This window comes from Saimiri boliviensis, chromosome 1 (genome assembly GCF_048565385.1).
Source record: "Saimiri boliviensis isolate mSaiBol1 chromosome 1, mSaiBol1.pri, whole genome shotgun sequence".
Taxonomy (NCBI): Eukaryota; Metazoa; Chordata; class Mammalia; order Primates; family Cebidae; genus Saimiri; species Saimiri boliviensis.
In genome coordinates, this window is record NC_133449.1 from 46,632,236 (window position 1) to 46,659,461 (window position 27,226).

Sequence of the window (27,226 nt, forward strand, 5' to 3'; positions counted from 1 at the left end):
AAAATCATAAATTTTTTAAAACTCATTCTTTTGCTTAGAAAAATGGGGATACTCCACTACAGAGGAGGGGTCAGGAGTGGCTTCTGTGGGGAGGTAGCTGGGCAGATAGGCAGGATTTGGGCTGGGGTGATACAGTGTGACTCCCCACGTGCTGTCCCATTGCTTACTCCTGGCTACTGCTAACACCACCATTGCTTCAGCTTCTCCCCTCCCCTCCGCAGACCTCTGCCTCCCGCTGGCTGCACCAGAGTGTGTGCCCCCTCGGATGAGCCCACCCTGGGCCCATAGGGAGGGCCTGGAGTCAGGGGGCCCGAGCAGGGCAGGTCTGAGGCGCCCTCTTCCTCCTGCAGGCCTCTCTCTGGAACGCCTACCCAACTCCATAGCTTCCCGCTTCCGCCTGACGGAGAGGGAGGAGGAAGTGATCACCTGTTTTGAGAGGGCCTCCTGGATCGCCCAGGTGTTCCTGCAGGAATTGGAGAAGGTGAGCTGGAAATAACACCATGGTAGCAGCTGCTTTCTACTGAGCACCTATATCTACGGATCCCGCTAAACCCATAGGTCACCTTTGTGCTAATTAGAAGAAGTCACCTCTTCTGTCCCCCAAAGGCGTTCTACTTTATAGGTTGGAAAACTCATTATAGTATACTGATTCCACTAGAATGAGACTCTTTACTGGAAAATAGTTGAATAGATAAACAAGTCCACACCATCTCTAAGCACCAGGAACTCTTTGGTGAACTCGTCTTGCAGCACCACATGTGACTGCCCTGTTTGTTAACTTGTCAACTCCTCACAGCCACCCCTGAGGTGGGCGTTGTACTTATCCCTGTTTAATACATGAGCTCTAGGGAGATTGACTCATTTGCTCACCATTTTTCCCTGGCAGGGGTGGAGTCAGCCTGGGTCTCCCAGTTGGACATCCTTCCCTGCTCTCGGTGTCCCAGAGGCTACTCCCTGTATCCTGGGAGGACGCAGGGTCTTGGGACCCCTTCTCCAAGCCTTTCAGAGGCTGGTAAAAGAGCTGGTCATTGGGGTTCTGGCAGTTAGGTCCCCCTCCGCCTTCGCTTCCTGTGGTGGGCCTGGTTTAACTGTCTGCAGGGTGTCAGGTGCAGGTGGTAGCAGTGTTTGTGCTAAGTATCCCAGCCCTTCGCCTTCTGGGAGGCTCTGGTTTAGTGTTACGTATTTTGTTTTTACTTTTATTTTTAATTTTTTATCCATTTTATTCTTTTTTGTGGGGGATGGAGTTTTGCTCTGTTGCCAAGGCTAGATGGCTCTGGTTTATTAGAGCTTCGCTCTGTCACCCAGGCTGGAGTGCAGTGGCTCGATCTCGGGTTCAAGTGATTCTTCTGCCTTGGCCTCCTGAGTAGCTGTGACTACAGGTGCCCACCACCACGCCCTTCTAATTTTTGTATTTTTAGTAGAGACAGGGTTTCACCATGTTGGCTAGGCTGGTCTTGAACTCCTGACCTCAGGTGATCCACCAGCCTTAGCCTTCCAAAGTGCTGGGATTACAGGCCCGTGCCCAGTCTCCATTTTATTCCTTTTCCCTCCACATCTGAATACTATTCCATGAGGGGCCTTTGGTTTAGTGCTAAGAGGACAGGCAACTATATTCAACAGAGATATTGCTGGCACTTCTTGAGTGCTACTTTTGTGTCAGACATAACTCCAAGCACTTTACACTTATTCTGTAATGTAACCCTCACACTAACTGGATGAGATAGGCCCTGTTTTCATTCCCATTTTACAAGTAAGAAAACTCAAATTTGAAGAGGAGTTAGCCTCCCAGAGTTTACATCGTTAGTTAAGTGGTGTTGGCAGGATTTGAACCCAGGGGAGTGTGGCTCCGAATACTTGCGGAGAAGATATTGGGGTTGGTGCTTAGGTATTCTGTGGAATAGATATTTAATGCACTAGATGGTAGGTTCTAGAGCAGAGTAGATTAGGATTGGTGCCCTGAAGGAGGAGGTGGTCATGGGCTGAGAGACTTAGAGCCCAGGAGATGGTTGCACCTCACCTCCCTCGGCAGATGCCAAAATGTCAGTCCAGTACCTGTTTTTGTGATGGGCCATTTTGAAGGAGTCCAACCCAAGCCAGGCCAATTCACCTAGAGCAAGATTCTCAACCTCAGTGCTGTTGACATTTGGGGCTGGAGAATTCTTTGTTGTTAGGGGGAGGGGGGCAAGGGGGCTGCCGTGTGTATTATAGGATGTTTACCAGCATCCCTGGCCTCCCCCACTATGCCAGTAGCACCATCCCACTCGTGGTGATAACCAAAAATGTCTTCAGTTACTGGCAACTGTCCTCTGAGGGCAAAATCACGCCACTGCTCTAGAAGATGTCTGCTTGATTGGGCTAAAGGAGAAAAGGAGAAGTGACCGATGTGCTCAGCAAATACAGGACTTGAGTGCCCATTCCCTGGCAGAGGTCACTTAGAGACTTGGCATGGTTGAGTTGACCGCCACCAAGGGGGAGTGGGTCACTGCTAGGCGGTGGCAGTGTTTTAGGAGCTCTTCACATTTGCATTGCATGTGGTTGGGAGGAAACTTTGATGAAAAAGAGAAAGTCTCCTGCTCAGCTAGAAGCCTAGGATTTGGACTCTCTTTTCTGTTCTTTTTTTTTTTTTTTTTTTTTTTTTTTTTGAGACGTAATCTCTTTCTTGTTGCCCAGGCCAGAGTGCAATGGCATGATCTCAGCTCACCACAATCTTCGCCTCTCGGGTTCAAGTGATTCTCCTGCTTCAGCCTCCTGAGTAGCTGAGATTACAAGCATGTGCCACTACCCTCGGCTAATTTTGTATTTTTAATAGAGACAGGGTTTCTCCATGTTGATTAGGCTGGTCTTGAACTCCCAACCTCAGGTGATCCACCCGCCTCAGCCTCCCAAAGTGCTGGGATGACAGGCGTGAGCCACGACGGTGGCTTTGGGCTTTCAAAAGGGGAGTAAGGTGATGAGCTAAAATGATGTCCAGGTCTAGAATCAGTCCCTGGCAAACAAATGAGCCCCAACTGTTGTTATCTTAAGTTGAGGGAGGGCAGGCCATAGAACCCTGTGTATCCTCAGAAATGTTGTGTGTCCCTCCTGAGACCCAGTCCTGACCTCTAAGGAACTAAGACCCTTTCTTAAATCTACTTTGAATTCTGAAAAAGGAGGTGGATGCCTCATTGATTTTCTTCTCAGATTAGACAAAGGAGATGGTATACTGAAGGCAGGCCTGTCTCGTTGGACTGGAGGACCCTGTTAGAGCTGAGGCTTTTAAGCAACAGCTCAGTTAATAATGTAATTGTTCCTCAGCTTCTCCTGGAACCAGGGGGTCTTGATTCTCTGGATGTTCTAACAGTCCATGCTTGTTTGACAGGGACAGTGTAGTATCTGGCATATAGCAGGCACTCAGATGTTTGTGGAATGAATTAACTGATACATAGTAGAAATAGCCTGGAATCCATACCTGGCTAGGCTTGAGTTTGAGGTCCAGGTTAACACCAGCTTTGTGACCTTAGGCACTAAATTATTGATGGATTGACTGGGACAGTTTCAGTCTTTTTGTCCAGGCTGGTCTGGAACTCCTGGCCTTAAGCGATTCTCTTGCCTCGGCCTCCCAAAGTGCTGGGATTACAAATGTGAGCCACCATGTCTCTAATGGACACTTTTTATCTACTTTCTGAGCCTCCGTTTCCTCATGTGTAAAATGCAAACAAAACCAACCCTGTAGGATCGTTGTGAGGCATAAATAAGATTTGGACTTGGGTGGCGATTTTGTAAGAGTTTCATTTCCCTTTGTCTTTCCTTAATTGGAGGTGGGGGTGTGGACAGTCGTGAGACTCAGGAGACTCGGTTCCTGTCCTGTGGGATTGAAGTCTGGTGGGAGATGAGGTTTGTATATGCAGAAGAGCAGGGGAGCAGTGCTATGTGAAGCGGTCCCTCTGCACGTGCTCAGACAGTGAGTGCTGTCTAGTTAAAGAGCAAGTGCTCAGCATGGCTCCGGACAGACAGGGAAGTCCTCCTGCAGTAGAGGGTAAGAGTGGAAGGGCGAACCTGACTGCCTGGCTCCGCCACCCACAACCTGAGTGGCCTTGGGGCAGGAAGAGACCCTCTCTGTTCTCACCTGTGAAATGGAAATGATGATGATTAGTTCCTGCCTAATAGAGGTGCTCTAAGGACTAAATGAGTTAATGAATTTAAAGCTCTGTGATTGTTGAATAAATGTTAGAGGCTTAGGGCAGTCACTCATGCCTATAATCTCACCACTTTGAGAGGCCAAGGTGGGAGGACTGCTTAAGCCTAGGAGTTCGAGATCAGCCTGGGCAACATAGTAAGACCCTGTTTCTACAAAAAAACACACAAACAACAACAAAAAAAACCGCTTGTGGGCATCTAGCATTTGGATGGGGAGAGAGTGCTTTAGAAATATTTTGAGTTAAAATGAGGGGAGAAATACCAGATATAGGTGACGGGGGGATGGAGGCAGCAAACTACCTTGCCATGTATGTGCCTATGCAACAATTCTGCATGCTCTGCACATGTACGCCAGAACCTAAATTACCATTAAAAAAAAAAAAGTGAGTTAGATCAAGTCTGGTCTGAGAATTGCAACAATGTGTGCCCCTGAACAGCTGGGACTGGGATGGTGATGAGGCCACCTCCTCTTGCTGAGTGACCCCCTGCTCAGAACTTTGAGACAATGGCTCTCTCTCTGTTCCCCTTCCCAGACCACAAATAACAGCACGTCGAGGCATCTGAAAGGCTTTCACCCGGTTGACTATGAGCTCACCTACTTCCTGGAAGCCGCCCTCCAGAGCGCCTATGTGAAAAACCTGAAGAAGGGGTAGGTCACTGGCAGTTCAGTGGGCAGGAGAACGCTTCCCCTGGGCCAAGGCTTTTGACGTGGCCTCAAGGCTGCTCTCCCCCTTCTCTGGCCTGTGCACACGTGCTCTCCCAAGAGGATCGGTGGGGACTGGCTTGTGTCACATCTTGTCAGACAGGAGTGTGCAGAGGCGTTCTCAGTGGGAAGGGCCACGCCTCAGGAAGCCGAGGAAGCAATAAAGCCTGCATGTGCTTGGGGGAGACTGCCGAGAAGAGAAACAGGAATGAGCATCTTGACGTGGGAGGGTGGAGGGCGGAGGGCGGAGGGTGCTTGGGAGGTGATGTTGAAAGAGCAAAGGACAGTGAGCTGGCCAGTGGGTCTGGTTTTGTCTACTGTTGTCTGTGGTGTGAGTGAAGTTATTTGGTTCCTTTGAGCCTCACGATCTCCAACAATCTAATGGGAAGGCAGATTCCTGTTCATTCTGGCTTTTAAGGGGTGGTGAAGTATGAGGGAAAGTATGGTAGTAGTGAAGTTCTGGCATCACACTGGGGCTGGAACTGTCCCTGCTGACAGGGCAGTCGAACTGCTCGTTTTCCTGTGGGTTGTCTTGAAGTCCCTCGGAATCCTGGCCTACCTGAGACCTAAGAACCATGGTGCCTGGAATGCCTTCTGTAGGCTTTTGCTCCTGTCTGAAACAGGGCCTGCTCGGTGGATCGTGGAGGGGGTGGCTGGTCTTGGGAGTTAGGCCAGGAGTGGTTGTTTCCTGGGGTGTGTTGGGTGGTGGCAGGGGAGGGAGAAGCTACAAGATGAGAGCGCGTATTGGCGGCAAGCATGGCTCCGAGGCCGTTCCGCAACTGGCTGATTAGCCCATCTGCTGGCAACATCTCCGCCAGTCTAGGGACTCCCAGGCGGGGCTGGGGTCTCCTGCCTGTCTTTGCAGCAGAAGCTTTGGGCCCCCTCCTCTGCATCATTATGACCTTGCACAGACATGATGGGCTGGGGCTGGAGGACATCACTGACCAGAGGAGGGGACTCAGGTGCCAAGTGCAACCATCCTCCATGGTCACACCTCATCTCACTCTGCCTCCCATGGCTGTGGGTCAGGCCAAGCAGGTGTGACCTCCTCCTTCATGCAAGGTCAGGGTCACACAGCTTTCTGGTCACTGACTGCCTGGAGTTCTCTAAGGCCTATATGCCATTTTTAGTATGATTTATTTCGTTTCATTTCACTTTATTCTTTTCATTATATGTTTTTGAATACGTGATAGTTGCATGTGGTACCTGTTTAGTAGGAAAAAGCAAACTCACTGTTTTCTTCTACTCTGTACCTTTTTTTTTTTTAAGACAATATCTTGCTTTGGCATCCAGGCTGGAGTGCAATGGTGTGATCACAGCTCACTGCAATTCCCACCTCCTGGGCTTAGGCGATCCTCACACCTCAGCCTCCTGAGTAGCTGGGACAACAGGCATACACCATCACACCTGGCTAATTTTTTGTATTTTTTGCGGAGAAGGAGTTGCATTTTGTTGCCCAGGCTGGTCTCAAACTCTTGGACTCAAGTGATCCTCCTGCCTCAGCCTTCTAAAGCGCTGGGGTTACAGGCATGAGCCACCATGCCTGGCCCTACTCTGTATTCAACACAACACAGGTCATTTCTGTGACCAAATGTTGGGGATTTTTTCCCCACTCACAACCAGTTCTCTGACACCAGCTGGGTTTTCCATGGTTAAATTCACCTCTGATGCTAACCAGAGTTAGCACAGAGCTCACAGGCTCAGTCCCACGCAAGACTGCCTTCCATTGCAGACACCAGTCACAAGGAGCAGGTCCCCAGGTTCCAGCAACTTCTGTCTGAGCCGGCTACAAATCAGGTTCTCAGAACCTCTTCTTGGTTCAGTAAGTTACTAGAGCAGCTCATGGAACCAGGAAAGCAGTTTACTTGCTAGATGACTGATGTACAGAACCACGTAAAATGGTACAACCCAGTCGGGTAGAAGAGGTGCATGGGGCAAGGTATGTGGAAGGCATGCGGAGTGTGCAGGCCCTGCTGGGTGTGCCACTGCCGCGTGCGCAGCAACCTGGAAGCTCTCCAGGACCTGTGCTTTTGGGTTTGTATGGCTGCTCCATTATGTAGGCATGATTTATTAAATCATTGGCCATTTGTGATCAGCTCAACCTTCAGCCCCTCTCTGGCCCTTGACAGAAAAAGTTTGCTGACATCCCCCCTCCACTTTAGATAATCACTTTTAACATTTTGATATATGTCTTTCATGTTTTTCTATGTCTAGATACACAGATTTTTTTTTTAACAACTACAACAAAACAGTATCCTAGAGGACACACTGCTTGTGGCTTGCTCTTTTCACCTAGGCTTGGGTGTGAGCCTCTTTCCTTCTTGCTCATCTCCCTTCCCCACAAAGTTGCTCGATGTGGGGGTTGAGAAGGAGGTGGGCTCAGGGCTAGGTGGGCCTGGGCACATGGTGGACTGCAGCCGGTCAGGCTTGATCTGGGCCCTGGCGGGAGCAGCGGAGATAAGAGGAGCCTGGGAGGGGCAGAGAGGGTGGGATGAGGCTGAGGATTGTAGAACGGCAGGAATCTGCAGGAGAGGGTTCATGGCCAAATAAGTTTGGAAACAATGGATTGCAGACCTCCGAGAATCTCTAGAACCGGAGCCTGAAGGCGGATCATGAATCTCCAGGAGGATGCAAAGGCCTGTGAAGCTGCCAACTGTTGGCTGTGGTACCCTTGTCTGGAGTGGGTCTCCAGGTGTTCTGGGACTGCCAGGGGAGCAGTCTGACCAAATCTCAGGGGTCTGGCCCAGACAGCTTTTCCATCTAGTTGGTATCCCTGCCCAATAGAGCTACATATCAATGACCTTGAGTTTGAGTTCTCAGTTGCTTGAAAGAGGAGGTGGAGTTGTTTGTCCAGAATGTGGAACAGGACATGGTAAGGTCAGTTTCGGGAGGCTGTGGCTGTGATGACTGCAGCAGGCAGGTGGACATTGGCCTCGGGGAGGCAGTCCTGCCCCAGCAGGACCCTTGGCCTGAGGCAGGGTGGGGGCTATGCCCTCTTCCTTCTTTTTCGTTCCAGTTTGCCCTTGCTGTTGTGGGATCAGACACGGCATGAGGCCCTATATTCCAAATGGAAAGAATACAGTGGAAGGAGCCAGGCAGGGTAGCTCAAACCTGTAATCCCACACTTTTGGAGGCTGAGGCGGGAGGATCGCTTGAGTCCAGGAGTTTGAGGCCAGCCTGGGCAACATAGGAAGACCTTGTCTCTACAAAAAAATAAACAAAATTGGTCAGGCTTAGTGGCATGCGCCTGTGGTCCCAGCTACTTGGGAGGCTGAGGTGGGAGGATCGCCTGAGCCTGGGAGGTGGAGGCTGCTGTGAGCTGTAATTGTGCCATACTGCGCTACAGCTTGAGTAGCAGAGTGACACCCTGTCTCGAGGGAAAAAAAAAGAATAATAAGGTGGAAAGGCCCCTACTGGGAAACAAACAGGCTGCCTCTTGCCTGGCAGACAGGACAGTGAGAAGCACAGCTTTGGAGTCAGCACACCTGGGAGTGAATCCCAACTCTTAGGACAAGCCTTTGTGTCCATGGGCAAATCCCTTGAGCTCTGCTTTCCTTACCTGTAAGATGGAGGTGAGGACCATGCCTGCCTCCTCAAAGCATTGTTGTGGGGTGTTATACCTGAATACCCAGCCACCCACCAGGGTACCTGATACATCACAGCTGCCTAGAATTCATGCCTGTAATTCCAGAGCTTTGGGAGGCCGAGGTAGGAAGATTGCTTGAGCCCAAGAGTTTGAGACCAGCCTGGACAACATAGTGAGACCATCTCTAAAAAAAAAAAAAAAATTAATTAGTTGGACGTCGTGGTATGCATCTGGTCCTAGCTGCTCCAGACGCTGAAGCGGGAGGGTTGCTTGAGCCAAGGAGATCGAGGCTGCAGTGAGCCATGATCCCACCACTGCACTCCAGCCTGGGTGACAGAGCAAGACTCTGTCTCTGGAAAAAAAAAAAAAAAAAAAAAAAAATTGAAGATAATCAAAACCAGCATTACCATTTGTTTTTATTATTTTTGTGTGGTCCACAGCTGGAGGCTACAGGCCCAGACATGAGCCACCTTTTGTTTTCTTTCTGTAATTTCTCAAATGGTAGGCCAGGGAGGCGGCGGTGTCTCTGTTTGGAATGTGTGGATGTGGAGGCTGGGAGAGCCAAGGCAGCTCACCCGCAAAGGTAGGACCCGCCATGGAGTCCTGGGCTCCTTGGACCACCTGTGCCAGAGGTGGGGCTGAGGATGGTCCAGGGGCACTGAGAAGCACAGCTGCCTCGCTCCACCTCCACCATCTGCTTTTTTGATCCTTTTTCGGTTGCTGAGCTTCGGTTTCAGAGAAACAGTGGCTCAGGGGGCTGGTTCCTGTTTTCATGGCCCAGCAGTTGAAGCTGGAGACCACCACTCGCACAAGGCTGCTGCCTGGAGCACCCTCCTCTTCCCTCTGCCAGTTGTGAGCTCCCGGGAATGAATCTGGGGGACCTGAGGAGAGGCCATCCTCAGCTCTGCCTGCAGAGATTTCGAAGGAGGAGCAGGGGTCGCCACTCTGACTCCTCAGTGACTTATGAAGCCCCATATGGACCTGGTTGTGCCTGGAAGGCAAGGGTGGCCTGCTGCCAGTTTTTGTTAATAAACATCTGTTAGAACATAGCCACGCCCATTTATTTATATATAACTCACTGCAGACTTGAGTAGCTGCATTTGGGACCTTACGGCAAAGCCTGTAAAATTTGCTGTCTTTATTTGCCCGTTAGAGAAAACAGTTTGCTGACCCCTGTGCTACAGAGTTTAAGGAGTCCTCAAGTCCTCCCTCCCAAGGACCTGCACAGGCATGAATGGCAGAGGGGCTGTTCTGATCCGTGAAAGCCTTGTGGAGTAGATTTTGTGGGGAGGGTACAGTTCTAATTTCCATACTCTGTCTCCTTCATTCATCCATTTCGGGAATATTTGTTAGGATAATGCATGCCACTTAGGAAGTACTAGATTTGCACCAGGCACTTGCAGTTAGTCCTCCTCATATTCCCTGAGGGGAGCGTCATAGTTAAGCATTCCTGCTTCACAGAAGGGAAATTGAGGCGCAGGGAACAAAAGTGACTTATCCTCGATGGAGCCGGGATTGTGTGTGCAGGGCACGGCTGACTTTCTGAGCTGCCCTCTTATCTGATAGGCTACATTGTTCACAGTGGGAATCCTGTTGCTGAGCCCCTGGGCCACCACTCTTGGGGTGCTGCCAACCTATCATAGGTTCCCCAAGGATGCTCATACCCTGCAGGTGCTATGTCCCAGCTTCTGGTGTGGAAACTTTGGTGGGTGGAGGAAGTTGAGGGTGAGGTCCAAGGGTTAGAGGCCCCTCTGTGGCCCTGAATAGTTCCCTGCCTGACCATCTAGTTGGCTTCTTTCTCTCTAAGATGGGGCTTCTGTTTGTCCATGTCCTAGAGAGTACGAGAGTCCAGTGAGAGGGAAGGAACGTAAAACACCTTAAGTATATTCACTGCTGTTAACTTCCTTTTTGCTAAGGGCCCCCGCAGTCACCTCTAGGGGCTGCCTGCTCCCATTCCCCACGACTGAATTTCCTGCAGGTATGACATTAAGGTGAACATCAAGGACAGCCAGGAGGGAAAGAGGGAGAGAGACCAGTGGCAGTCATGCTTCTGCTGGGGGCCTGGCTGGACCATGTCCTTGGTGTACAGTGCTCTGGGAAGGTCAGGTGACCCCAGTACACTAGTGAGGGAGGCCTGGAGAGATTGAGTCACTCGCCTAAGTTCACCCACGAGGATTCCAGCTTCGGGCCCGAGTGGCCTTGAAACTCGTGCCATTTCAAAGTTTTGGGGCATAGAAGGACAGCCTAGGCAGCCCATGGGTGTGTGGGAGAAGCCAAGGCCTGGCGATGGCTGGGAGCATGGAGCTGATCCACGGTGTGCAGACTCGGGGTTCTTGTTGCCCCTCTGTGACCCTGAATCACCATTCTCAAAGGATGTCTTCTCTTCCTGCGGGTAGCCCCACCCTCCCCAGAGCCTGCTTCCCGTCTGCTCTCTGTGTCGAGGCCGTGCGTGAGGGTTTTGTGTGTGTGTGTGTATGTGTGTGTGTGTATGTGTGTGTGATGAGGGTTCTGTGTGTGTGTATGTGTATGTGATGAGGGTTCTGTGTGTGTGTGTATGTGTGTGTGATGAGGGTTCTGTGTGCATGTATGTGTGTGTGATGAGGGTTCTGTGTGTGTGTATATGTGTGTGATGAGGGTTTCTGTGTGTGTGTGTGATGCATGTGTGATGCAGCAGTGGGCAAAGGAGTTGACTGACCCGAGGGGTGTGTGTGTGTGTGTGTGTGTGTGTGTGTGTGTGTGTGTGATGCAGCAGTGGGCAGAGGCATTGACTAACCATCACCTCCCCCCACAAAGCCCAAGGGATTTCAGTCACTTTCTGTTCCTGTAGCTCCACCCCCTCCCTTCGCCTTCTTTCCTCCTGAGGCACCATTTCAGTCCTCACAGCCAGGATCCTGGCTCCACCCCACCCCGACCTCACCGTGTGAAGAGGGGTAGAAATTGAGTCATCGTCATAGTTTCTTTGCAAGGAAACCACCCAAACATTTAAAAGTCTTGGAGTATAAGTAGCAGTCCCGGGACACGTGGCAGTTACTCAGCCCCTCTGTCTATTTCCCATGATCCATCCAGCCCATAGGAGCTGGAGTTGCGGCCTGTGTTCCTGGCTGGGCTGTAAATAATTTTTGTGCACCTTTCCTCATAATTGTGGCTAATATTTGTTGAATACTTACTCCATGCGGGCAGAATGCGAATGCCTTTCTGTATGATCCTGTGAGGCAGAAAAGAATACAATCCCCATTTTACTGAGGAAAGGTTAAGTAACTTGACCAAAGTTGGGGCCCACAGGTGTAAAACCCACGAGCCTGGTGCTGAACCTGGGTCTGTCCGGCCCCATGCCCAGCACACTCTCTGCCCACGGCAGGTCCGCCTCAGCCAGCCTGTGAATACCACACTGCTCTTTGGTCACCGGGATATCCTCGCAGGTGAATCGTCAGTTCCAGTATTTTTTTTAATACATTTGTTGTTAGGAAGTTAAAAAATAATATAAAGCTACCTTAGCCCAGGGTTTCTCAGCCTCAGCACGGTTGATATTTTGAGTCAGGTAACTTCAGCTTCATTGCGGGGGCTCTCCCATACATTGTAGGTTTTAGCCGCATCTCTGGCTCTACCCACTAGGTGTCAGGAGCACCATCCCCCAGCTCCGCCGGCCAAGTATGATACCCGGAAATGGCTCCAGACGTTGGCACATGTTCTGGGCGGGGGCACAGTTGCTGCCAGTTGAGAACCACTGTCTTAGCTAAAGGTGCTAGAGGCAGAATACCTGTCAGATTCTGACGTCAGCTCATCTGGATTAGGGCAGCTCTGAGCGGTCTGTTAAAGGGCTGTGGAGTCCAAGCAGTGTTTTCTGCTGGTTACATTCCATCCTGCCAGCCTGGGCTCTTGGGGTGTTTGGGAAGCAGGGAGAAACCCTTTTCGGTGTTCAGGGACCCAGTGAGGGGAGTCGGGCTTAGGTGAGGAAGCCCAGAGAAAGGCCCTCAGTTCTTGTCTCGGGTTGCCTCTGAGTGCCCGCTATGGGCCAGGTGCCCCGCCCTCACTGTGAGGTTTGAGCTGTGGACAGCAGGTCCCCTCCCTCATGGAGTGACCATCCCAGAGGGGAGCCCGTGGTGAAGACGATCAGACGGTGCTCTGTGCTGAGGGGAAAGAGGCAGAGAGGTAGGGGTACTGCCTGGGATAGGGTGGACCCTGAAGGTGTCTGAAGGACAGTTCACCCCAAGGGACTGGGAGTGGAGCAGAGGTACTGCTGTTTCTTAGGGGCCCAGGGAGAGGGAGGGATGGTGGAGCCTGCTTCCTGCCTGAGCTCCTTCCCACATGGGCCTAGGGTGGACCCAGCTGCCAGCAGAACTGAGGAGACCCTGCTGAGAACAGGGTCAGATGGAACCAGACGGCCACAGGCAGTGCCCGCCCCCAGAGTCCGCTTGTCCCTCCCACTGAGGACTTGACCTAATTTAAAGAGTGTGCTGTTGTCCATTGTGTACAGTGGATGGCGACTGCTGGACCCCAGACACTTTCCTCGAAGCTTCAGAAAAGCCTGGGCCTCCCCGTTGCTGGCTAAGCTTGAGACCGCTGCCCAATTTCTCATCAGGATATCTGAGGGATGTTAATTTCCTTCAGGAGCCTTGCCCTATTGATTCAGCAGTTGATTCCCCCAGATGGCTCCTGCCCCTTGCTCCGTGGCTGATGATAGAGTTCTGATTGAGCTAGAACTGAAGGCACAGGCCTGAAAAGGCCGTCAGGAATTGGGAGGCCCCAGTGTAAAGGGTAGGAAGCTGGGAGGCCCGCAGGCGGTAGGGGTGGAGGGTGTCTCTTCTCCTCAGCACCACTAGAGGGCAGCCGTGGACTCTAGTTGGAGCTTTGCCCCAGGCAGTTTGGCCTCCCAGCTGCCAGGAGGGGGCACCTTTCTGACATGGTTTTTGGGGAGGAGGGGCAATGATTGCTGAGCCCAGGGTCCTGATTATAGGGGAGCCTCCAGAAATGAGCTTTGTTCTCCTTTGCATGAAAGAGCCCCAGGGGTGAGGCATGGGAACCTGGAAGTGGAGGGGGACAGTGCGGTACCCCTCCACTTCCAGGGAAGCTGGTTGTCTCTGTCAGTGGCTCTGACCACACTAGGACGAGTGCCTGGGCATCTCCCACGAACAAGAACGTGAGCTGACTCTGCTTCTTCACCCAGCGTGGGCAAGGGCCCATTTCTCTTTGGGTTGGTTATTTCCCTTCCTTCTGCCTAGGCCTGGTAGCACCCATTCACTGCTCTGGGCCCAGAGTGAGCTTGGGTCATGCACATTGAACCAGGTGGGCTGTATGTTTTGTGCTTGTTCTTTTAATTTTTTTTTAATTAGTAAAGCAACATGTGCTCACTGCACCAAAATCAAACAATAGAGAAGGGAGTGGATGTGTTTTCTAAGGGAGTTCCCCAGGGCTTGGCATGTTGCTCAGGCCTGTGAAAGCACTGTCCCTTTCCGTGTGTGTGTGTGTGTGTGTGTGTGTGCTTCACCTTTCTAGCTAGATGCTGAGTTGGAGAGGCAGCAGCGGCACCCTAGAAAACCCGGTCTGCAGTTTGGTGTGACCCATGATGGGTATGTTCCATCAGCAGTAATTTTGCCTTGTTCTAGCCGCCACCTGGTATATGCAGGGCCAGGGGAGGACAGGAGTCAGACTGTTCTCACAAATCTGGGGTTCTGGGGTCACAATCACCCAACAGTGAAGTCCATTCTGAGAGCCTCCTGGTGTTGTGTGTCATGCTTTGGGGACAGGGTGACCTCTGAGGCTCACCCTGACCATTCCAGCCTCTCTGAATGCACAGCCTTTGTCGACACTTGGCACCCACCTCCTCACCCTTCCCCACTCCCATCCCCTGCCTCACTAGAAAAGAAAGCCTGGCACCTAGACATCCTCAGTGCCTCAGGAGGGAAATGTTACAGCCCTCTTCTGGGGCTGGGGGTGAAGTGGAGAGTTTTAGTGTTCGAAACAGAGAATTTGGACATTTCACAGGGCCCTTTCTTGGCCTTAGTCAGTAAGGTAACAGGGGTGAACAGTTTGATGACCATTTGAACTTCACCTGACCTTGTCCCCTGATTCACCCGTTCAGCTGTTGGGATCTGCCAACTGGCTATGCACTTCTGGGTCTTTGATTGGTAACCTTTCATACACAGTTAGTGGTGCTGGCCCCGGAATGGGCAGGGTCATATGCACCGTATCTGTTTAGATTCCATTCAGCCGTCAGTTCCATGTAGTTTCTCATTCTCTGTTTCAGCTCAAACCCAGACCTCCCCAAATATTTTTTAAATACAGACGGTATGCAAAATACTTGGCTAAGCTCTATTGTGAACAGAGCTGATGACCAGGCACTTGGTATGCAGCTGGCACTTTGTAAAGACTTAGTAAATGGAGTCCCAGGAGTTTACACGGCCAGAAGAAAATGTAACTATGCTGGATCAAAAGACAGGTGTTGTCTTTCTCAGGGGTCTCAGGGTCAAAAGACAGGTGTCTTTCTCAGGGGTCTCAGGGGTTTCAGTGGAAAATCTGAACCCCTTTGTGCCTGCCATAAGCCTGCCTCTCCTCTTGGGTAAGTGATGGCCTGGAAAGGCAGGCATCTTCCAGGCTCTTTTTCCTGCTGGAACCTGGGGATTTATTTATTCAGCAATCATTTCTTGAGCACCTTCTATGAGCCACACATTGTGCCAGTACTGGGATAATGAAGGCTGCCTCCCTCACTGACCTCATCGGAAGCTGCACAGACTGCGTAAGGCAACGGAAGTGCTCTGTGAAATGTGCAGCCCTGCCTGCTGCCGCCTAGGGGACTGGGGAGCCTGCCAGCCCCACGTACATCCCACCTAGAGGCCTCCCTAAGATGAGCCGTGTCCTTGACCCCTCATCACACCCACATCTCTCTCTGTTCCTGACCAACCAGGCTTTACTTGACTTGGAATAAATGGCTTCCTGGCTTCTCCCCACGCAGCCTGTTTCTGGGCCAGGGTTTGTTTGAGGCCCTGTTTGGATATTGTTAAAAGTGGACAGCTTTGCTCAGAAAGGTCAGCATGAGAGACGAGAACAAAGAGATCTTTCAAGCTGGCCTCTGGCAGGGCAGCCAGGAATGGCTCGGAAAAGCCCCACCTCCACCTGGCACTGGCGGCTTCAGAGCTGGGACGGGATTGCTCAGGCTTGTGGCCATCTGCAGAACCCTGGAGAAGCCCTGTATGCCTTCTCATTTCTCAGAGGGGTACGCTAAGGCAGAGGGGCATTCCCACCATCACTGGGCATTCCCAGGTCAGTGTTAGCTGGGACCCCAGATCTCTCCCTCTGTAGCCCTGGCCACAGGGACCTCTGCATTGTTTTTTTTCTTGAAGGGCATTCAATAAAAATTGAGATTTATCCAAAACATGCCTGAGGGTGATTATTTGGTTTGCTAAAGAATTCCAGGGTGGTTTATATGCCAAAATCCTTTATAGATTTGAAAATAGTAAAAAGACACAACTTTTAGATACAGCATCTTAAGATGCGTAAGATGCAGTGCTGATTCCTTGCGCATGTATTGTGTATATGTACGTGTGTGCATGTGCATGTGTGTGTGTTTGTGTTGGGGGGAGTCTGCATTTCTCCCAAGCTTCCAGGTAATGTCAGTCTTCTGGTCCAAGAATGTTGATGATGTAAAGTCTAAAGGCTGAGCTCATTTGGTAGTGCAGAAAGACGACAGTCCTTGCGGTAGAGTGGGAAGAAGGGGCCACAGTCATTCTTGGCTCTCGCCTCCTGGTAGCAGCCTGGATCAGGCTGCCAGGGAGGAGGCTGGCAGGTAGCCCACAGAGTGGAAAATCACCCACGGGTCCCAGGACCTACCGGCCTCCTCTGGGCCACACGGCCCTGGGCAGCCCCGGGGTCCAGCCCTCTTCAGCCTGCTGCTATTGTGCCCAGCTCCCAGGGTTGTCCCAGACTGACATCCCAGAATCAGTCATTTCTTTTCTCTCCCAGGAGCTCATGAGGTCTGTCCTTTTACTCAATTTACTGTAGTCTGTCTTTTTCTTCTCTTCTGGTGGTGGCTGGTGCCAGGCTGTCCCCTTAGCTGGCCTGGCCTATGGCCTGCTCTCTAGCTCTGGGTTATTTCCTGAGACAGAGGCCTCAGTGGAACCGAAGAAGTTTCTTGTGGGGCGCCCAAGCCTGTCTTTGAGCTTGGTTAGTCTACCAGGAATCCTGTTCTTCTGTCCTCTGTGGGGCAGGGGGCCGGCAGGAAGAAGGTGGTCACAAAGCTGGAGGGACTCTGCAGGCACTTGTGTCCTCTCCCATACTCATTAGCTCCCAAACTTCCATGCTTTAATGTAAATCATATGATCTTCAAGACCCAAATGAGAAGGAGAAAGGAAAAGAATATTTAATGAGCCTCTACCACATTCCTGGGTGTGCTTGGGGCTTTATGTATGTCATCTTCCTAAAGCACTATGAGGAAATGAGAAGAGCCTGGGACTTAGGGAGGCTGCCTCACTTTCCCAAGATTACAGACTTGGGGACTGGCTTGCAAAGCTGGGGTTACTGTGCCAGATTGTCCCTTCTGAAGCCTGACTTCTTGGACTAGGAGAACTAGAAGACCCTGGGGCATCCCCTAAACCAGTGGTTCTCAGACTTGAGTGTGCATCAGAACCCCCCTGGCAATCTGATAAAGCCCAGATTGCTGGGCCCCACCCCAGAGGTTATTTTTTTTGCTTTTTTTTTTTTTTTTTTTTTTTTGAGACAGAGTCTCACTCTGTTACCCAGGTTAGAGTACGGTGATGCGATCTCAGCTCACTGCAGCCTCAGCCTCCCAAGTTCAAGCAATTCTGCTGCCTCAGCTTCCCGAGTAGCTGGGACTACAGGCACACACCACCGTGGCCCAACTAATTTTTGTAGTTTTAGTAGAGATGGGGTTTCACCATGTTGGCCAGGCTGGTCTTGAACTACTGACCTCAAGTGATCCTCCAGCCTTGGCCTCCCAAAGAGCTGTGATTATAGGTGTGAGCCACCATGCCTGGCCCACCCCAGAGTTCTTGATTCAGCAGGTCTGGGTTGGGGGGGGGTCTCAGAATTTGCATTTCTAACAGGTCCCTGGGATACCAATGCTGATAGTCCAAGTACCGCAGTTTGAGACCCTCTTGTCTGAACTATCATTTCTGGCCAGGCATGGTGGCTCATGCCTGTAATCCCAGCACTTTAGGAGGCTGAAGTAGGAGGATCACTTTAGTCCAGGAGTTCAAGACTAGGCTGGGAAACATGGTGAGACCTTATCTCTGCAAATAAATGAAATAAATGATCATTTCTTAGAGTATGGGACAAATACTTCTAGTGACACACAATGTGGTTTTAAGTGATGTGCACACTAACTTTTAAAAAATATTTTTAAAAAATACTACCTTTAAAAAAATACTTGTTTGAGATACTCAATCTTGGTACCCCTTTGGTGTTAAGTTATTATTAAGGTGAGTTATGTACTCACCTTAAAAGAAGAAGGAAGATATAAAGAAAAGCATGGCATAAATAATGTGATATGCAGCTAGCGGTAAACACGGTGAATGTGGCATGCAGACTACAGAAGTCTGGGAGACACTGAGCAAAGCAAAGTCCTCATGTTACAGACCGCACGCAGACCTGATGGTCTCTAAGGGGACTAAGGTTCCCTGTCCTGCTTGCCCCTCCCAGGTCTTCAGGGCACTTGGCAGGGTAGGGAAGGTAGTGTAATTCTGACCATACCCCAGGGGTCTCCATTCTCAACCCTGAAAACAAGGATTTGTGTTTGTAATGTTGGTAGTTTGCACATTTTTTGCTTGTGTCTCCTAAAGCCAGAGCTTTCCAGAAGGCAAGGGGCTTGATCTGCAAAAGTGTCCTTCTGTGGCTCCCAGGCCCCAAAGCCCCCAGGAGTCTGTTTTGTGCATGAAGTTGAAGAAGGGGCTTATGTGACTTTCCTGGCTGCCAGCTTTGGCTGTTCACCCTCTATGATTTTAATTTTTCTAAATTTGCTGGCCTGGCAGCCTCTGCTTTCTCTTGTGTGGTGTGATCTGGGGAACCCCCTGAGCAGATGAGCAGGAGCAGCCTGAGGACATGCTACATGGCAGGAGCTGCCGGGGCAGAGCTTTAGGAACACTGGAGCGATACACCTGGCCCTCAGGAGGCCACGCTGCGCGAGGATCAGACCTGCAGGTGGAATATGACCTTGAGAGGTGGTACTTGCTTCAGAAGAGGAAGTAACAGGCAGGGCAGCGTGGAGAGGGGCCTGGGGAAGCTTCGAGGAGTGGGTAACACTGGAACTGGCTTTTGAAGGATGAAGTGGGGAAAGGCCGTGTGAGAAGCCAGTGATGAGACATGGCATAGGTAATTGCGGATGTTCAGAAAGGACTTGCTTGAGTGCAGGGGGCTGAGGTGGGAGAAAGGTGAGGGGCAGGCCCCACAGCCTCAGGAAGCTATGCTGAGGGCCTAGACTGCATTCTGTGAGCCCTGGAGCCACTGTAGGGGCAGACCTGCAGAGGGTTCAGGTGACCTTCCTGCATCCACTAGACCCCCAAGGAGCAGTGAGAGCAGTTTTTCACATTGCAGGCCACAACCTGTTAGTGGGAATGCAAGACTTATTTAGTGGGCTGCAGCCAGCATGTTACAAAACGGGGATAGAGGGAGAAGGAAAACAGAAAACCTCAGTGTAGGTTGCACATAGGAGAGACGGGTATCGAGTCGAGAAACTTCGGTTTCATGTCAGGGAAGTGTGGGTACTGGGTTGCAATGTGAGATGTATTTCTCACTATGGCTTACACTTTTAAAAGCTTGCAAACTATTTTTCAAGGCACAGAAGGCTGACTGGAAGTGGTAAGACTGGCTGGTGTGGTCATCAAGGCCCAAGGTGAGGCAGGCCAGCCTGGGGCCGTGGTACTAGGGACAGAGAGGGGCGGATGGAATCCAGCATTGACCAGATACAGCGGGTGCAGCTGGAGAATTTGAGGCTGACTCAGGTCAGAAAGCCTGATGCCAGCCCAAGCCTCTTGGACCAAGGTCACACCTTGTTTGAAATACTCAATTTGGTACCCCTTTGGTGGTAAACCAGAAGCCGAAGTTACTGGGGGGAAGAGGGGAAGGGACTAGGGGAAAAGGGATCCTCCCTCCTTTTCATTGACATCCTGAGCCTCTAAAACCCTGGTGTGACAACTCTAATTTTTCACTCCAGTTATTTAAAGTGTTCAAATAAAACTCCAGCAGGAGCTCCTCCTGGAGTCTGCAGGTGTGCTGAGAGCATCCTTATGGGAGCTAGGCTGGTAATGAGTCTACTTCTGCCATCCTCCCACCAGCAACATCGTGAAGGGCATGAGAGAGCTCCGGGAGGTGCTGCGGACCGTGGAGACCAAAGCAACTCAGAACTTCAAAGTGGTAACGTGGGGTGCTGGCTCTGCTGGCTTATTCAGGAGTCACTTTTGGTGGGAGACAGCAGCAGTCCTTGCAGTGAGCCCCTGAAGGAGGGCTGGCAGTAGGTCTCCTGCCCGCTCGTGGAGGAGGTTGGTCATCAATGTCAGCAGCGTTTCCCACCCAGCCAGGGAGGTGCAGCCTCCTCTCCGCAGCGCTGCAGATAGCTCCTCACGTTAAATCAGATGTCCGATCTACCACAGCCCTTCTCTGGGCAAACTGTGTTGACACACTTGCTACCACCACTAGCAAGGTGCTATGCGAATTTTTAGGGATTTCTTTATGGTCCTAGTAAATAACATTGACGCTGCTTGCCCACCCCAGCATCGGCCTGCCCTCCTAGGCCTTAGTTTGTCAAAACCAGAGCCACAGCTGCTTCTTATGCTATAATTCTCAGTTGAGTATCAGAAAGGCACCTGGGAAAGAGAGCTGCCCATGCCTGTGGTTTTATGCTCTTCCCGACACTGCAAGGATCCGCCCGCTGAATACTCAGATCGGGGCTGGGCTCCATGGGGTCAGGAGAGGGAGGAAATGCTCCTCTTGTCTAGGAAAGGAGAGAAAAGATGAGGTAGGAGCCATCTGAGGCCAGCAGAAGGATGGGAGCCCCAGTGTGGGAAGGACTGAAGGAGCAAGGGGTCTCCTTGGGAGTGGGGTTGGGGGGCCTACCCAAAGGGCCACACATTGCAAGGGGGGCAGATTCAGCTGGGTGATGGGTGGAGGGCATTCTAGGTCATGCTGGGGTAGAGCTGACAACTGTGCCTCGGTCTGAGTACTTCCCTCTCTGCCAGATGGCGGCCAAGCACCTGGCGGGGGTCCTGCTGCACTCCCTGAGTGAGGAGTGCTACTGGAGCCCCCTGTCCCACCCTCTGCCTGAGTTCATGGGCAAGGAGGACAATTCTTTGGCTACACAGGCCCTGCGGAAACCTCACCTCTATGAAGGAGACAAGTAAGTTCTACCTGCCCAACTGCACCATGCCAGCCTCACGTCGCATGCAGGGTTTGGTCCCCAGAGGTGACTCCCCCTTCACCCCGTGCTCTCCTCCAGTCTCCACTCAGTATACTGCCAGGCAGCCTCCTTAGTCTCAGCAGGAGCCAGATCAACTAGAGAAGGCAGGTGTTGGGGTACAGGTTGTGGAAAGAATTCTATACGTCACTTGGAAGCCAAAGAAATCATTTGGAGCTTACCTGTCTTCCCAGTAGTCTTGTCTGATACTCGTCTCTCGTGTGTGCCGTTCATCGAAGGTGGGGCCTGTAGCCACCAGCACAGCGTAGTTCTGGCTCTTCCCTGCCCCTTGCCCCAGCTGTTCCCTGCAGCGCTGGTGCTGGGAGGAATGTTTCCTCCCCAGGAGCAGCCATAGTATTCCAGCCCAGCAGTCACCGCCCACCACAGCCTTTCGGATCCATAACTCTGGGACAGGTGGTATCCGGTGCCCATGAATTATGCAGGAAGGGGTCACCTTACAGGGCTGGTGCTGACTCCGGGCAGAAGGCTGGCGTGGTGGGTCAGTGGTGCTGTTTGGTGAGGTGTGTGCTCTAGCCAGGCCTGTCATTTGTGTCTTTCAGCCTCTACTGCCCCAAGGACAACATCGAGGAAGCCCTCCTGCTCCTTCTCATCAGCGAGTCCATGGTAAGCTCCAGGATGTCCTTCAGGGGCCTCTGGCCCTCTGACCCTATGGGGTTGGGCTGTGGGGCCCGGGTGCAGGTCACCTGTGACCTAGCCAAACTCTCTCTCTCAGGGATACTCCCAAAGTAGATGCTTCTTGGCCCTGGCCCCCCATACGGTAGGCAAGTCTTGCTCATTAGGTTTGGGACTGGCTGCAGAAGGCTTCATTTGGAGGCCTGCATTCTGTCCCCAGATAAGGAGGGACTGAATGCCTGAGGCCCCACCCACCTATTTTGGGATTAAAAAGATGATCATCAACAAGGCAGCAGTAAAATGTTACCTAGCTGTGCTCTGTAAATGTTACCTAGCCGTGTTCTGCCGTGACAGATATAAGAACATGGAAGGTAGGGAATGGAAGGAACATGCACCTTGGAGTCAGAAAGTCTAGATTCAGGTTCCAGTTCTGCATGTTGACTGAGGGCTGGGGCAAATCACTCATTTTCTCTGAGCCTTCATTTCCTCCCCTGTAAGATGACAGTACTCACAAAGGTAAGCGTGCCTGTGAAAAGAGTTCATTCAAACACACTAGACAAAGGGTATGCAAAGTTGGCTGTTTAGACTTTTCCACAGGACCCATGGCTCATGGCCTGGGCAGGAAGATGAGGCAAACACACGCACATGGACACATGCACACACTGGTGCATGCACAGATACGCTGGCCATGGTGCCAAGCAATGTTTTCCCAGGGCAAAGCACTTTGGGGGCTCAGCAAAGGAGAGCTCAGTGTGGTTGTGTGGTTGAGGAGGTGGTAAGATGAAGGATGGACTAGACTGGTCCAAAGGGGGTACAGGAAGAGTAGGGCAGGAGCAGCAGAAGCCAAGCACAGAGGAGCCATTTACACAGTTGGGGCCAAGTCCTCCGACTAAGGGACCCATCAGAGCTGGTGAGCTGGGAACCACTGGGTTGAGAAACAGGTTTTTTAAAAAACAATGCATCTGAGAGCAGTGTGTGGATGCAGAGGTTAAGAAACCAAGACCCCATGAGCAGGATCCTAGAATAGCCAGAAACGAATGTCCCCTTGGATATCTGGGACTATACAATGCCAGGGCTTGCTTAGAGAGCCTTGGTAATCAGGTTGCCTTTGGTGCCTCAGTCATTCCAGAGAGTAGACAGGAGCAGGCGCTGGCCTTCGGGGCAGAAGGATTGTGTCCTGCCTCAGTCGGGGCTGGTCTGTGTCGAATCTGAGAGTTCCTGTGTAGGGTGTGATATTTGGATGGGGGTGCCAGCTGGCCAGGGTGTTGTACTAAAATGTTTGCCTTTGAGGTGGGTAAGTGGTTTCCCAGGGGGGAGCCGTCTCACTCATGAGCAGCTGTGGTGCTAGAGGGACCATGTGCCACATCTGATTTTCACGGGAGAACACTGCTTTTTACAGAAAATGGGCCCTTACTCTGACCACATACTGAACCCTAGTTTTGTATTATGGAACCCCAGATGCAAGCCAGTACTCCCATCCCCTCTCGCCCATCTCATTACTTCCACCCTTGGGTGAGACTGCACTGAAACACCTTTTTTTTTTTTTTTTTTTTTTTTTTTTTTTTAAAAAAAGACAGTCTCCCTCTATCACTCAGGCTGGAGAGCAGTGGCACGATCTCGGCTCACCGCAACCTCTCCCTCCCAGGTTCAAGTGATTCTTCTGTCTCAGCCTCCTGAGTAGCTCAGATTACAGGCACATGCCACCATGCCCAGCTAATTTTTGTATTTTTAGTAGAGACAGTGTTTCACCATGCTGACCAGGCTGGTCTCGAATTCTTGACCTCAGATGATCCACCCGCCTTGGCCTCCCAAAGTGCTGGGATTACAGGCATGAGCCACTGCACTTGGCCTAAACATTGGTTATTTTTTTTAGCCTTTGTGTACTGAGGGTTCCATTCCAATGTACAGGTAAGTGAAAGGCTGAAAACAGGGCCATTTGTCAGGTCCTTTCTCAGCCAGGGAGGTTCCAAACCGATTAGGTGAGCATTGTGTTGAGTCACATGAAATTGCCACAAACAATTTGCAATTGTTTATGACCTATAGAAACAACAGTTTCATATAGTTCAGTCTAATACTATATGTTCCCATCTTACAGATGACAAAAGTGAGGTCCAGGACAGGAATGGCTGTTGGTCAAGGTCACATACTATTAAGTCTTGAAGCCGTGACTCAAACATGTCCTTCTCCCTCAGCAGTTTCTAAGCCACAAGACGCAGGGCTCCTGGACCTCCATCCTGATGCTTCCCTTGCCCACTGCTCTGATCCTTGGTACTCTCAAGTGTAAAAGGCCAGGAGATAACTTTGGGGATCAGAGGACTTTGTAAACAGGGGCAAGCCTGTTAGGGTGAAGATGGTCATAATTTTTCTCCTGGTAGGGAGTGAGGCTGGGCTCTGCCTTCCCAAGTCGTTTTCTGTGGCCTCTGCTTGATCTGGGTCCTCAGGACAGAGTTCAGATGCCTTTCAGTTAAGGCTACCCCCCAACCCCCAAACCCTCCAAGCAGAGAATGGCCTTTTATAAAAGCATGGCCCATGCTTGGAGCCAGTTGGGTTTTCCTGAGTATTCGGTCTCCTCCAAGCAGCTCCTTTTGCAAGACAGTGTGGCTGGCAGCCTGCCTGGGAGACTAGAGGTTGGGGGGTGGGCGAGTCTGGGTCAGCTGGCCAGGCGATGTCCTGGGAGATTCCTTGTGGCACACCAAACAGAGGCGCTGCCCAGACACTGTTTGCACTGAGAATGGGAGGAGGTGCCTCCCATGGGGCTGGCTGGTTTGTTTCCCCTTTCTCACACCCAGCCTGTTAGACATTCAGAAACTTGAGGGATTTGGGGGAGAGCATTGGCAATGAACTTAGCTTTAGTGTTTCATCTGCAGTGACCTTTTCCCCTGGGTGCTGGGTTTGGCCTCTGTGACTGGGAATGGTTTTGCAGAGTGGCCAGACCTGCCTTTTCTCCTACCTTTGTTTTTTTTTTTTTTTTGAGACGGAGTTTCGCTCTTGTTACCCAGGCTGGAGTGCAATGGCGCGATCTCAGCTTACCGCAACCTCCGCCTCCTGGGTTCAGGCAATTCTCCTGCCTCAGCCTCCTGAGTAGCTGGGATTACAGGCATGCGCCACCATGTCCAGCTAATTTTTTGTATTTTTAGTAGAGGCGGGGTTTCACCATGTTGACCAGGATGGTCTCGATCTCTTGACCTCGTGATCCACCTGCCTCGGCCTCCCAAAGTGCTGGGATTACAGGCGTGAGCCACCGCGCCCGGCTCTCCTACCTTTGTTTTAAATCCTCCTTCTCTCCAGCCTCATTCTTGATCAGTGAGAGGACTAGGGTATGGGTTCCACTCTACCATCCTCTCAAGTTCCTGCCCTGATGCTTCTCAGCTGAACCCCAAGACTCCATGTACCGGCAGGGTTTTCCTCATCTCCCTTTGATGTTGGCTGGGTTTGGCTGCAAATGAGGGGCTTGGGGAGAAACCTCTAGAACAGCAGCTGGTGGCCTTGGCTGCTACTTAGGTGCTTCTGACACCTGCAGAATGCCTTATGCTACAGTGAAAGCTCTTCCCGCAGAGCGAACCCGGGAGGCATCATCCTCATTGCATCCACCTCTAGGACATCCAGAGCAGCTGCTGCAGGAAACGGTGTTTGCAGGCTTCCTTGTTTTGTGGTTTGGAACTCAAGAGTAGTGGCTGTGTGGTGTGGGGCTGCTACCTTGGATATGGTTTTTCTTTCCAGAGGTAAATAAAAACCTTTCTAATGCTTTCACAGGAATGCAAGGGGGATATGAGATGTAATTGGTTGAAGACGATTTGTGTTTTGGGCCGAGTTTTGAATCTTTGGGGCCAAAATGGCATTTAAAAATTCATCTACTCATCGTTGATTCGTTCATCCATCTGGCCATCTGCCTTCCCATCATTTCTCCATCCACCCATCCTCCTACCCACCATTCATTCATCCACCTGTCACTCATCCATCTACCCACCCACCAACCATGCGTCCCCCTACCCATTCATCCATTTATCCATCTACCTCCCATTCATCCATCTACCCACCCACCAACCATGCGTCCCCCTGCCCATTCATCCATTTATCCATCCACCTCCCATTCATCCATCTACCCACCCACCAACCATGGGTCCCCCTACCCATTCATCCATTTATCCATCTACCTCCCATTCATCCATCTACCCACCCACCAACCATGCATCCCCCTGCCCATTCATCCATTTATCCATCCACCTCCCATTCATCCATCTACCCACCCACCAACCATTCGTCCCCGTACCCATTCATCCATTTATCCATCCACCTCCCTTTCATCCATCTACCCTTTCTTCCATCCATCTACCCACCATTCATCTATCCACCCATTCATCTATCATTCATCCATCCACCCATCATTCCATCTATCCCCCACTCAGCCACCTACCTACCAACCCTGCATCCAGCTACCCATTCATCAATTTATCTATCTACCCACCGTGTATCATTCATTCATTCCCTCATCTATCCATCCACTCACTTTCCATCCATCTAATCTTGTTCAAGCAGCTGCAGCATGCAGGACCATGCTCAGCACTGTAAAGGTGATGATTAACAGTTCAGTCATAGTCCCTGTCCCAAATGGACTTCCTTTTACTGCAGTTTGTACCCAGGGATGTGGAGGAAATCCTGGTCTCCAAATCAGAATGACTCTAGTCTGCCGAACCTCAAATGTAAAGTCTTGTTTTTCAAAGAACCATGTATCAAACCAGCCTGATTTTCTCAAACAGTTGGGGAACTAGGAAATACAGGTATCAAAGCTTCTAAAATACTGATCTGGGGCATAATAATATGTGCCAAAGTAAACAGAACCCCTGGATCCCTGTTTCATTCAGCTGGCAAACAAGTTGCTGCCGGTGTATGCGCTTAGAAATGGAAAGTGTACAGAACCCTGGTGTTGAGAGAGGGGGTGGATGGGTGAGTCTCTGAGTCCTGGGACTCTCAGATTAACAAACTTTGTGCCATGCCCAATGCTGAGCATCTGGCTATTTGAATCTTGAATTTACCATTCACAATCTGTGTGGCCTGGGTGAGTTTCTCACCCACCTGAGCCTCGGTTTTCTCTTCTGACAAATGGAGCTAATAAGGGCTCTCTTGTAGGACTTTGGTGGAATAAATAAGAAAATGAATGTGAAGGTGCCTGGTACATTTTGGTACAACTACTACATTTGGTACAACTAGGCACCTTCACATTCATCACAAATGAATGTGAAGGTGCCTAGTTGTTCAATATGTGCTCATTTTCTCCTGATAAATACTTGATTCTGATTTAGTTATTTTTGAAAACATTTAGGTTCAGGTCTTGTTGGGATGTCCAGGATAAATTGGCTTAAGGATGCCATTCAGCTTCCTGGGCTTGATTCCATTAGGGTTTCAGCAGATGAACAGAGATTGTTCCAGCTTTTGGGACCTGGTTGCTCTTAGACAAGGGCTGAGGCGGTGAACGGTCTGATAACACTGCCAGCTTAGAACTCTTGGTTCAGTGGAGGTGGGAGAGCTTCTCTCTCTCACTGGCAAAAAGAACTGTGATTTCTGCTGCAGGAGCCTGACTCAGCAGGAGCTCGGAGGCTGGAATGGGCCTGGCCTGGGTCGCTGGGTGGATGGGACATGTCACAGAGCATGTTATTTCTTGGCTCTGTGGACTGGCAGCTCAAGAGCCAGCGGTAACTATATCTGCTGGTGAGGGACGACAGCACAGGGGGAG

The 27,226-nt window shown here is 51.0% G+C and overlaps 1 protein-coding gene across 6 annotated transcripts in view; it reads left to right on the forward strand.

Moving 5' to 3' along the window:
- TTC7A (tetratricopeptide repeat domain 7A) overlaps positions 1 to 27,226 on the forward strand; it is a 153,718-nt gene that overhangs the window by 54,297 nt on the left and 72,195 nt on the right. For 5 of the 6 annotated variants that reach the window (XM_074396840.1, XM_074396839.1, XM_003926740.4 and 2 more), the window contains exons 4-8: positions 351 to 481; positions 4,710 to 4,825; positions 19,748 to 19,826; positions 20,648 to 20,805; positions 21,423 to 21,486. In XM_074396840.1, the coding sequence (XP_074252941.1) occupies positions 351 to 481; positions 4,710 to 4,825; positions 19,748 to 19,826; positions 20,648 to 20,805; positions 21,423 to 21,486 (548 nt within the window). The remainder of the gene's footprint in view (positions 1 to 350; positions 482 to 4,709; positions 4,826 to 19,747; positions 19,827 to 20,647; positions 20,806 to 21,422; positions 21,487 to 27,226) is intronic. The other variant, XM_074396833.1, reaches the window with a different exon arrangement.